This window comes from Hypomesus nipponensis, chromosome 17 (genome assembly GCF_054491055.1).
Source record: "Hypomesus nipponensis isolate SF chromosome 17, ASM5449105v1, whole genome shotgun sequence".
NCBI classification, from domain to species: Eukaryota; Metazoa; Chordata; class Actinopteri; order Osmeriformes; family Osmeridae; genus Hypomesus; species Hypomesus nipponensis.
This window is the reverse complement of record NC_140377.1, coordinates 13,385,077-13,397,825: the sequence shown is the minus strand read 5'-3', so window position 1 is coordinate 13,397,825 and position 12,749 is coordinate 13,385,077. Positions and strand designations below refer to the sequence as shown.

The 12,749-nt window shown below is 40.4% G+C and overlaps 1 protein-coding gene across 1 annotated transcript in view; it reads left to right on the top strand.

Annotated features, from left to right (window-relative positions):
* Positions 1–1,881: 1,881 nt before the first annotated feature.
* Positions 1,882–12,749, top strand: part of cyth3b (cytohesin 3b) — an 89,109-nt gene continuing 78,241 nt past the window's right edge. The window contains exon 1 of the mRNA XM_084678032.1: positions 1,882–2,252. Within this exon, the coding sequence (XP_084534158.1) occupies positions 2,234–2,252 (19 nt within the window). The 5' untranslated portion in view covers positions 1,882–2,233. The remainder of the gene's footprint in view (positions 2,253–12,749) is intronic.

Sequence of the window (12,749 nt, the reverse complement as noted above, 5' to 3'; positions counted from 1 at the left end):
CATGCACACACAGACACTTATATATACAGTATAGAGAGAAAGTGTTTCCTGTATAGATCTGGGTGAGCAGAGTGAGTAAAAGAGAGAAAGAGACGCATACTGTACCCCGTGTCACACTCTAATCAATTACATGCTTCGCTTCAAAAAATACAAGCACACTATATTGGATTAGCACTATGTATGTGTATGTTTGTATGTATGTGTTTCGTGTGTGTATGTATGTGTATAATTATTATTGTTATTATTATCTATATTTTCCTGCTGTTCTTGTATTGTTTTTGTATTGTGTACTGGAAGCTCCTGTCACCAAGACAAATTCCTTGTATATGTAAGCATACTTAATAAAGCTTTTATTCTGGTTAAGCAATACAGCAGCTAATGGACAGCTAGTCAGTTGCTCAGGCCTTACCGCTACGATTATAGATATGACCTATTTTCTGCCTGTAGCGAGCTAATATTTTAATCATGACTGTTTGCTGTGTGGACTGCTTTGTCCTCTTCTACCTACTATGCAAAACTAGTCCCACTGGTAAGAGAAGAAGAGAATAAATGTGAAACACGGTGTTTCCATTGTCTATCTCTGCTCCAAACAGGAAACAGCCCCCTGCAATTGGAGACCACACTCCACTCTCAAAAATGTGTCCTTCATCCCTCCTCATTCTCTAGTCTAAATTACCTCTACAAAAGATGAACATGCAGGTCTGTAAACTCTGAGGAGTTCCACCTCCTCCTTTTACTTTTCCACCATTTTATGTGACATGATCTCTTGAAATTGTGTTCTTATGACAACAAATGGCCTATTCACTCCAAAAGTCAGAGCAAACAATGTCTGGGTATGTGTTCGTACACACATGCTCACAGGCACACACACCTACTAACACACACAAAGTTCAAAGCCTGAATCATGGTTTATGTATTCCCACTGCATGGGTTATAGGTTTATTCATCTGCAGGTTTATATCTCCCTGAATTGTTCTGAGTTTCACTTGATGGTACAGCTTGTCTTCAAGGAACCAGATCACACTGAACAGGGCCACTTGTGTTTGTCATGTCACTGTTCAGTCTTGGTGATGTGAATTAGGCATAATAAATATTAATATAGAGATTGAGTATTAATATACATATTGACAGACAATACTTCAAATACGTTGTCATTGTTCATACTTATTTACTGTATGTGTGTGTGTGTGTGTGTGTGTGTGTGTGTGTGTAGATAGACAGACAGACAGATGACGGTAGGCAACCTGCAAATTAAGGTTAATACTGAAGACTTTTCTTGCCAAATAATTTGGCTTGATTTTGAATTATAAAAATAACACTGACATGGAAACATTTATTCAAGAGTTGTCAGTCAATAAATAAATGAATGAAAACATCTGTTCATTCTTGACCACTGCAGTAATGTGCACAGGAAGTGAGACCCCCTCAGTTTCTGTGGAGCCAGGAATGCTATAATTGAAACCATGTGTGTTGACGTTTGTAGACACACAAACTCATGAGAGAGGGACAGTGAGAGAGAGAGGACAGTGAGACAGAGAGAGAGAGATGGGGGGAGAGAGAGAGAGCGCTCAGGAGGAGGTATTTTTGTGTCACTGCTTAAAGCGACTGTCAAGCTTTCTCTGGCCTTTTCTGAGTTTTATTTGAATGTGAAACCAATTTTCCTATAAGCACTCCTTTGTTTTTCTCTAATATGTAAAAAAAAACATTAGGAAATGAATGAAGAAATGCTCATATTTGGAGTCTACATTTGCATATTACATTAACTGTTAGGATCTGAAACTTTGCACGCATGCACACATACACGCGCACACACATTAGAAATTACTACAGGGTTTTAAACATTTTTTTTGTTGTTGTCGTGGCGTCACTCGACGGCAGCTCTTCAGTCGTTGTCGTTAGCAGGGTGGGACGGAGAATGATGACGTGCACTACAAACTGAGATAACCTCTCCTATACTAGTGGAGTGGAGGCGTATGTGAAGGATAACCCATTAGAAGGACGTCGTTCATCTGTAACATCTGCTAGATGACTGATAACCAGGATGACAGGGTCGTGTTTTAAGCGTTGGTAGCACAATATCCACAATTACAAAACGCTGCCTATGTGACAACCCGTCGGCAAATGTATATAAAATATTTGATTGCGCATTGACATTAATGATCACATACATAAGCTACAACTGACGTTCTGCGACCATAATCCTATTTCGGACGTTGGATTTTCATCTGCTATCATGGACGAGGACAATCAAGGTAGGCTATTTTCTTCCTTGCATGTCATCACATAAATCGGCATTTTTTTTTCAGGTTATGCCCATCAATTTGAACACAAGATAATTCTATAAAGGCTACTCATCATGTAGGATTAATTTAATATAATCACACAGACATATACAACACTGTAGCATAGCGTACACTTTGCAGCTTATTATTGAGAATAGATTTAGCCAACCTACAGTAGCCCACATCACACTAGCATATTGCACATGTAACCAGACGTGTTATGGTACACACACGCGCACGCACACACACACAAATAAATACCATGCTAAAGATTGCGGATTAGGTTTAGCCTTTAGGAGCTGTGCTGGTGACCCCAATGTACGCATGATTTCATAAAGTCTTCTGAGACCCCATTCAGTGACTGTATGCTTAAGGTGTTTCTGTTAATGCAGAATGTATCTTGACCTATATTTGGTGTCAGTGTAGAAAAGGTTGTCACCCCAAGTCGCAGAAAACTGAACTAGGCTATAACGTGGCTTATAATGGTTTATAAATGGCTTTATTAATATTTTAGCTGGTTCTGTTTAGGCACTTGCAAAGCTATCTCAACAGGTCGTCCAATACTGTTGCCAGGTATCACCTTGAACAAATGTACTGAGTCTCAGGTAAAGTTCAGTGGCAAATTGTGTATGCTCTAGAAAAGTTACATATCCAATGTTCCAAATAATACATCTTTGTAACACACAGTTCTAGATATTAGGAATTAGTTAACAAATCTTACTGTCCAGGGATTTAAAAGTTAATGATAAATAACAAATGTAAATAAGGAAACTTTCTAAAACAGACTTGTTCAAAACACAAAATGACTGCTGGCACCACCACAGGATGTCTATGTTTGACTGTGGCGGGGAGAGTGTGGGCACAGAGTGCTTATTGTGCCACATGAAACAGACCTCTCCTCCAACATCAACAGCAACACACACACTCACACAGGAACACACAGGCACACACACAGACATATAGTTGTGTGATGTTGTAAAGGCCGTTATATGGTACTCCGTACTTCGCGATTTCGGACACATGGGAAGGGCCTACACATAGATGGAATGCCCTGGAACGCCCTCTCCGTCGACTCCGGGGCCCTCGGAGAGCTCTCCCGTGCACCGTTGAAATTCCTGTCGATCCGTCATGCCGTGCTGTACAGCGACGGATACCCCTTGGCCGTGATTGGTCCGCTACAACATCATTTCCATCAACAGTCTTTGTCTGTTAGCTGCCATCGTTCACTGTGTGTGAGGAAAGCCGGGAGGAGGTACATAAACACTTGACGATGACGCTGACGACTTCGACAGAAAGGCGTTTTCTCTAAGGTCGTCTTCTTGAAAGACGTCTGTGATGAGAATTGCTTGGAGAGAAAGTTTATTGGGAGCTAGTTTATGCTCTACTCTAGCGAATTCAGAAACGTGAGTTTGTTGTCTGTGCACTGACTGCCACAATTTAGTGACCTAGAGTAGTACATTGTAGTTTTGACTGTACATACAGTTTGTATGGATCTTTTTGTTTCCAATAATATCAGTCTTTTTGTTTATAATTTTTCACATTGGATTATACACTGGTGGTGGAGAAATGAATTCACAAAACCAGAGCCTTGTCTATATCATATCGTCTGACTAGTGACAGCTGGTTGGAGGGTCACACGTGTGATGAGAGGTGGGAGATAAACAACGACGATTTCTAACTTACAAAGACGCAACAAAGCAACGTGTTTTCGACAAAAAAACGCTTCTCTCACCTACTGTTCTGGCCGGGGAATTGTTTTCAGCACCCCCAGCCTTCGGAGAACCATAAAGGCAACATAAATGCCAATGAATCCGTCCTATCCGGCGGCCCGCCCATCCGTAACGGAGTCTGAGTACCATACTGGCACCTTAAGGGTTCACCACCATCAAAACTTTTCATTTTGTTAGGTAGCTGGAAAGCATCCCCCTCACTGATGCCATCCAGAGATAACTGACAACAGCTATGAGGGCTGCCAGAGCACCACACGCAGGCAGACAGACACACACACACTTTCCTTGCAGCACTGTCTGATTGGGCAGCCTAAGCAGATGGGCTGATGGATCATGATCTGGAAACAAAAGTTCTGTGTGTGTGTGTATGTATGTGTGTGTGTTTTATATCACGGAGCTTCTGCTCATCTGGAATAACGTGTGTCCTGGACTGGCAGTGGATGCATACTTTCACATGTCAGAAGTACCTTACGAGCTGTACCGTACTGTACGTGTGTGTAGGTGTGTGATTGTTCATGGACTTTTTCAGTTATTGTCTTATCATCATCCCCAACATACCAAAGCTCTATCAGAACCAGGACTCACCAGGACCTTTTATTCAGGTTTGCCCTGCACGGAAGTTCCGTGGCTGGGCAGAATCGCAGGGATGCGTGGGTGAGAAACAGTCTGTGGAGAGGAAGCGGCCAAGCGGGCTGGGTCTCCGCTGTGGGATCCTGTCTGAGACACGGCGGGTATGTGGTGGTCGACACCATCCCTGCTGTGCCCAATGATCACTTCCGCCTGTGCTCTGTCCAACACACACTCCCACGCTTGGAGACACACACGTGCACACACATACATATTTGCTGCCAGGCACAAGATGATGGAGATTAGACAGGGAGAAGAGGAGAGAGGGAGAAGATATTGAGATAGAGTTGGAGGGAGGGAGGGGTGGGTGGGAGGGGAGAGAGAGAGAGACATGGAGTAAAATACAGTGTGAAAGGAAATTAGACTGAAAGTGAAAGTGCTTGATAGACAGACAGAGCCAATGAAAGAAAGAGGTAAGAAAAAAAGAGAGAGAAGGACACTGAGTAAGAGTGGATGAGAGAGAAAGAAGGACCACAGTGGTGGAAAATGGTGAGCAAGACATGTACTGTATGTGCCTAAGAGAATGAAAGGGAGCGAGAGAGGTGGCAAGGAGTTGGAGAGACAAAGATAATTGGAGACTGTCCAGAGAGATATGGAGTAATGCCAGTGAGAGAGGGAGAGTTGGACCACATTCTCCTCTTTAATCAATTCTTCAGTCTATTAGCAGAGTTACTTTCACTCAAAGTCTGCCCTCGGTCCTGTCCAGAGAAACTCACAGAACCAAATGTTGCCAAGCTGTCCATTTTTACAAATAATTTCAGGCTTTTAATTGGCCCTATTTAGTTTGTCATTTATTTTTTCATGGCATCTGTCTCAGGTCTGTTCTAAGAAACAACAGTCCCCTTGAGCTCTGTAATGCTGTAAAACCTGGGAGCAAAATCTATATGACATGCAATTTCCTCTTATAGGGCAACCAAGGGTGCTCATTGGATAATGGAGCAGGTAGAGCATTCACAACAGACAGTTGTGATTGGTCCACCAGAAGCAGCTGTTTGTCACCGTGGCATTTTTTATGACTAAAGAACTGAGGAGAGAGATACATTACAGGGCTCTGGACTAACTTTTTTTTACTAGGAGCACAGTAGCCCCTGACTGAAAATTTTAGGAGCGCAAGCAGAACATTTAGGGGCACACCTTATATTGACCTGCAATGCATTTATTAATGTAACTAGAGAGGGTACAATTTAGTGGCAATGGTTTAGACCCCTTTTAGGAGTGCTCAAGCACCCCTAAATTTAATCTCAGCACCCCTTAAAATAATATATATTTTCTGGGGAAAATGTGGGGTGTGCCTGCGTCGGTTGTAGATGGGTCCGTTTTTTACTGTCATTTTTACAACTGATATACAACGACACACCATATAAGCCTGAGTTTAAATACATTATTTAATGTGACATTACGTACTGTACATGCAAGTCTAAATGACTTAAATGTATGATGCACGTTTCAATCAGTCCTCTGACACCACAACAGGACACTTGCTGAGTATAACAGCGCAACAGCTCAAACACAGGCAGGGATACAGTAGCAACGCTAGTGCTAAATAAGTATTTAGTGGTAGGCTCCATGACGCCAGGTAACAAGGGCTCATGAAACTGCTCACCAAAAGAAGGAAGGGGAACCCACTTCTCTGGCAGATTACGACGTTCGTAGGAACTTAGCAAAAAATAGCCTAAACTTTAAAAGACTTTTAGCTAGGTTTATAGGTACCTAGTGAAAAATAGCCTTAACTTTCCTAGACTTTTAGCGACGGTACTAATACAGAAGGAACACTGATATCGCTGTCTGACTAGAACGTTGTATCTATGCGTAGTTGCTAACGTGTGCTGACATTGTGCACACCCAATGAATTCAAAATGTGTAGGTCGCACATGCGCGAGTGTTTGTAAAAAATGCTCGCACTGTCTCAAAAACTGGTCGCAAAATGCGACCATTTGGTCGCTGTCTGGAGCCCTGCATTATTCTTGTGAAATACCAAAACCGTTACTAACTCTGGCTACTCTGTAAAGAAAAAAATTGACTGTTTAAACATAACTTTAAGGAAAGAGAAACATAAATTTGTTCTAAAAATACAAATAATATTTTGGGCATTTTTCATACTTATATTGCCCGCAATTATTAATTTTGACATTTGGGTTATGGTTCATTGCGTTTTCAACACTCCTGAATAGGGGTGGGTATCGAGAACCGGTTCTTGTTTAGGTTCCCATTCTGTTAACAATTATCTGTGCCATTGCGCATGCGCAAACTTTTATAGTTTATTTAGACTGCAGCAAACATGGCAACTTGGAAGAAGCGTTCTAAAGTTTGGTTATATTTCGCCACTTGTAACGCGTGTAAAAAGTCTACTTTGTCGAAGGGAGGAAATTGAACAAATATGAAGAAGCATTTGAACACAGCAGGGATTGAAGTTATCGGAATGTCATCAGGGTTTTTCTTGCATAGAGAACATTTTGGCGCCCGCCAAATCCGCTTTCCCGAGCGCCAATGACAAATCCCGAGGGCCAAAGGCAAAAAAAAGCGATAAAGAAAAAAAAAAAAGCTGTGTTCATCATGCGTGCAATGCATGTCAGCGAATATGTTCTCAATAGTATGTTTCAAGTAGGCTACAGCTGAACCCTCGTTCTGTTTTGATCAATAGTAATCGAGTTGAGTGTGTGTTCTTGTCTGATCAATACTCAACTGTGAGGTGCACGAATGGACTGAGTGGCCACTAAACTGTCGTTCCTCAAAATGCTGACAAAAGTTTGATTTACGATTTCCAACGCAGCCTCCATTGGTAATCTTAACCTGGAATTATAATATATAGTGCAGTGTTACCTCTATGGCTACATTTTTGCCGCCACGGTATCAGAAATCAGGCTGTACAAAATGTTTGGCCGTCTATCAGCAGTGATTGTAGCAGTATTTGTTAGAGTGCATGTCGGAGAATTGCACGGACACGCGCTTCACACCGCAGTTGAGACTGCGTGTGTGAGTCGTATAACTTATGTTGTCAGTTCTGGAAAAGCCTGTGTTGGAAAATTGAAGATGTAACATATTTATCCTGTATAAAAATGATTCTGTGTTCAGTATTACTTGGGTGCAAAGAAAGGCCTAACCCCAAATCTGAGCTGTGAGTAAACATTCAATACCCTTATCTTGGGGCTGAGGATTAAGTAGCGGGGGTTTGTTGGTTTTAATGAGATGCTGTGTGACAAAGACTATAGATGGAGACTCTAGGTCTGGTGACCATTTGTTGACACCTTTTGTGAAGGAGCTTTTACGACATCAGGAGATCCTGTTGTTGTTGTGTTTCAATCAGGGTTGATGTCGTAAACAAGTACGCACTCAAACACGCACGCACACACGCGCGCCAGGTCTGCAGGGAGCCAATGAAGAAGAGCAATGGAACATTTGCATGCCTTTGTCTTAACCAATGACTGTAAAGAGCGGTTCTGCTTAAATAGCTAGCTAGCGCAACATGCTAGCAGACAAACTTTGTAGCACAATGGCGTGTGATGTTTTTGTCTCCTTGTGGGCCGGCCGCAAGCAATAAACTTTCTTAAACTTGTTCATCGACTGACTGTGCAATGCTTGATAGATTAATATTTCTGACACAATGGTCCTTCGAGCCGGATTCCAACATCCATTCCACCATCCAGAACCCAGGAACCAAGAATTAAAATTGTGCAGACGTGCATGACGGTGGAGAACCTCGCAGCAAATGGCTGTTTAAAAAGAGGCCAGTTTTTTTTGGGGGGGGGGGATGGTGGAAAGGTGACGGAATTCTGGACTAGCTATGAGGCACAGCTTTCGATGGATAAGGTAAGAATAAAAATTAGTGTTTTTTGGGGGGAAGAAGTTTGAAAAATTCCACAGTGAAGTCGTTAAAGACTAATCACTGGTTAATGTATAGTCGGATGAAAAACTCCGCTGTGAAGTTGTGCACAAAATTTACAATGGATTCTGACCTGTAAATGTATATTGGTTGAAATTGACACAATAACTGATTGTAATTTCTGATGAATTGGAAATTGTAATTTACATATGGTAGCCTAAAGGGGTTTGAATGCCATTCGAGAGTGGAGTTCTACATTTGTGCGGTTATTGTTGCTGAGGTGTGTTTGTTTTGATAGATCTGGGTCTGGTGGTGGACACGTGCCTTACAAACATGTGTTATTAAATCCTAGCCAAACGAACAGGTTGAAGCCTGGGCGACCAGGACTCAGATATATGTGTGAACAAAAGATAGGACTTTTCAGTGTACAATGCAGAATTTGAACTCTCGATTTTTAAGTTAAAAGTTAAATTAGACATGCAGTTCTATCACCTACATTTGCTTAATTCTGATCCAGTTGTGAGATAGTGAAGACTAATCACTGAGTCATACTCGCTAAGATGTGGTGCCGGAGTCCGGGAAGCAGCGTTAGTAACCTATTTTACTAAGTTCTGTAGAATACCAGTGAAGCGGGTAGGCTGTCCACAGCCTGTGAGTAGGCTACAGGAATAAATTACTCCGTGCACACGTGAATGATTGAGCCAGTCCGGGGGACTGAAGTGTATACAAGAACGAACTAGTTATTGTTGTTAAGGCCTAATTTTATGTTATGTTGAAGATGAAATAGTACTAATTAGTCTGAGGACTACGTGTGTAATTGTATAAACCGCGGACGTATTGTATATTTAACCATGGGTAATTGTTATTAAAGTAGGCCTACTAAGAGTTGATAGAATTGTAAATATCGAGGTTCTATGTAAATATAACCATGGTTAATTGTTTTAAAAGTTGTACATTGGAAGTGTGAAATGCTTAGAAATATGGAAACCAAAATTCGGGTTCAATGGTGAAATTGAAGTTTGAACTCAGTTTTGGGGGTTAAAGAGTGAGGAGAATGTGGTAATTTGTCTCAAATGAATCACAAAGAGGGCTGACATGATTCTAGGAATTTGCCAGTCCGCTGTCTGTTGAATAATGTCAGAAAAAAATGCCAGAAAGACAGCTAGCGCTTGGATCGGAAAGATCAAGGCTGTGGTTTCGTGAGTGTCCAGAGAGACTAGAAAAATGGCAAAGGCATTTGTCATAGTTTACAGACAGAATCAACAGCAATGGCGGCGGGTACAGGCTAGTAAAGGAATTGCAGCTTGACATATGAGATTAAAGATGAGTAACCGCATGACGCATGCGCAAAGAAATTGAGAGATTGAAAAGACGCAAATTTAGAGAAATAGGCGAATTTGATATTAATTTGGTGATTTTTAAAACATGTTACGTGATGAGTATTTTGAAATATTTGCTAACAAGGTTTTTGGTTGTTTTAGTTCATTTTACATGAGTTTCAGAAATTCAGAAGAAAGGTAATCCCAGAGGGTAATTCTGCATAATTATGTGAGTATTAATGCTGAGAGATGTGTTCGTTGGGAGAATTCGAAGTTTGGTGGTTAACAAATGCGTGATCAACATTTGTTGTAATTCCTAGCCAAACAGGGAGGTTTTTGAAGCCTTTCCGACCAGAACTTGTATTTCTAAGCGGCATATCTGTGTGAAGGTATTCAATAAGATGCAGAAATTACACCCCTGGTTTATAAATTGGTTCTAATACCTACAATCAGAAGAGTTATAGAGCAAAATGAAGTGAATAGAAGCAACCATTTGTGTCGTTCAAAGAGAAGAAAAACTAAAAGTTTGAATTTAAAAGTTGGTCCCGGCGCTGAGTTTGAAGCGGGCGCTGATGGAAACTGTGATAGATTTGAGTTATTCAAGATTAAGAGTAATTGAAAAAGTAACAAGAGTGTTACATTAAATCATAATACAAACTACAAAATATTCCAATTAAATATTTTTATTTAGGGTTTTTGGTCCGCAAAATTTAAATTTGAAGAATTGTCCGTGCATTGCGCATGTTGAGAGCGTAATGGCTGGTAAATATAGGGATATGGAGTATTCTGTATTACATGCTTTGATAAGACTTTTGAGAATAAATAGGGAAGGTTTTGTTTTACGGGCTTATGTTACTCTTGTTAAATTGTGAATTTAAAGGTTTGAAAAGAAAAAGGGAGAATTTATATTTTCTTTTGTCTTAAGGGCATTGTTTGGTTGACGTGATTACGGAGCGTAATACTGGCATGAGTGACTTAGGTCTGGGAGCAGTTTTAACTGTCCGAACATTGATTTGATGAAACAACATTATGATAACGATAGTTTAAAGCAAATGAAAATGTGGCTCAGAGAATTAGTGGAAGGCTGATTTTGAAATCAAAGGTGAAATTAAGTCAATAATGGAAACCTTGTGTGTTATGGGAACTTATGGGAAGTTTGTGTTTAGATAGGAAGGTTGTTTTTATTTGGCGGAGGAATGTGTTTTGTTTAAGGATTTGAGTTCATTTGGAATTGTAACTTTATTATCTACATCTGATTTTAATAACCACGTGCACCACAAATATCCATTGACATGGAAGCAATTGATGACACCTTTACAGTTGGGTTATTTAGAAGCTGTGTTTTCAAAAATGTTTTGTTTTTGGTTTAAGTAAATTTAAGTTAAAAAAAAAAGCGATTAGAAAGTTACATAAAAGATTGGTCTAAGAGGATCATGGTAGGTTATGAAATGAAACAAGAGAACGTTTTGTGGTTGTGAAGAGATGATTGGTTTAAACACTTTGATGTTCTGAAAAGGGAACTGTCACATATACTTTAGGTATATGGGAAAACAGTTTAAGTCAAAATAGTAAAAGGTAGGGTTTTTAAGATTTGGTTACAAATCAGCAATTTGGTTACAAATGAGAAAGAGAAAATAACTAAAATATAGTTTTATTTGGAGATTGATTGTGTAGGGCTGTTTTGGCAGCCCCTTTGTCACTGGTCACCCAGACACTCGTCTGGGACAGTTGTTGATTTGCATGAATGCTAAAATGACAATCACACCTTGATGACACACCTCTGGAGAGGTGGTCTCAACAGTTGAAGAGGAAGGTGGACAGAGGAAGACTCTGAAATTATCATTAAAAGTTGTGTTCTTGAAAATAAGGTTCTAAACAGCTTTAAATGTCATGTTTGATATGCTTTTGTTTCTTATTTTGTGTGTTACATTCTAGTAATAATTTTAACACTGTAACATGTACATGTACAGGGTTTACAGAGTTTGTGCCTGCAGCAGACCAACATATGTTTAACATATTCCCTTGTCTTGCAAGGGCACCACTTGGTCTACTGCAGTCTTGATTAATGATCCAATTTGAATTTGTATGCGTTCGACAACTTTTCTGTCACATGACCGGTGTCCCCATTTTAGTCAGGTTTGGGTGTATATAGGAAGAAGTTTTTACCAATCACTTCGAGTTCTGTTTACGATACAGCTCCGGTGCGTTAGGCGCCTAGTCCTCATTGTGAATACCTTCGTTAACCATTGCTCTGAAGGTATGTTTTGTACTTGATGATATTTCATTATCATTGTATTGATTATCTTGCTATTTAGATAATAAACTATTAATGTGTGCATTTTAAAGTTACTTGTTCTCCTTGAAACGTATCTATCAAGCTACGGCGGTGAAAACTTTGATCTAGCCTGGTTGATGCGGCTAACTGATTATAAACATAGACTTTTGGAGTAGGTTTTAACTTAAGGCCTCTGAGTCACTTACAGTGGATCTCCACGCTCCGAAGGAATTTACCGGAGCCTCTGAGTGATTGATTACATATCCTACTAGGTCTACTATGGTTAAAATCCATATTATAGTAGAGATAAACGACTGTTTAGTGAACACGCATACTTTAGGGTCGGTGCTCTGATCAAGCAGACGATTTTTACCTACGTCAGAGTTTCATGTCATTAACTGTTTAGCGCTCAAGGTTACAGGTAACGCACTTGTGCACATTGTCAAAAATTGGAGTCAGATATTAACGAGTCAATTATCTCCCTGAGAATCTAACCAAAGGTGACTTGTGGTTCCCAAGCCAGGGACAAACACCGAGCGCGTCTCTGGCCTTTCGATTCACGGCCTACAATTTGGTGTACCCTTGCGACGTGATCCTGTGAGCTGGCTCCGGAATCAACGGAACTGGGAATTAATTGGATTATTGTATTTTCTATGTTGTCTCTCCTGGGGTAAGCATATTTCTACAATTCCTATC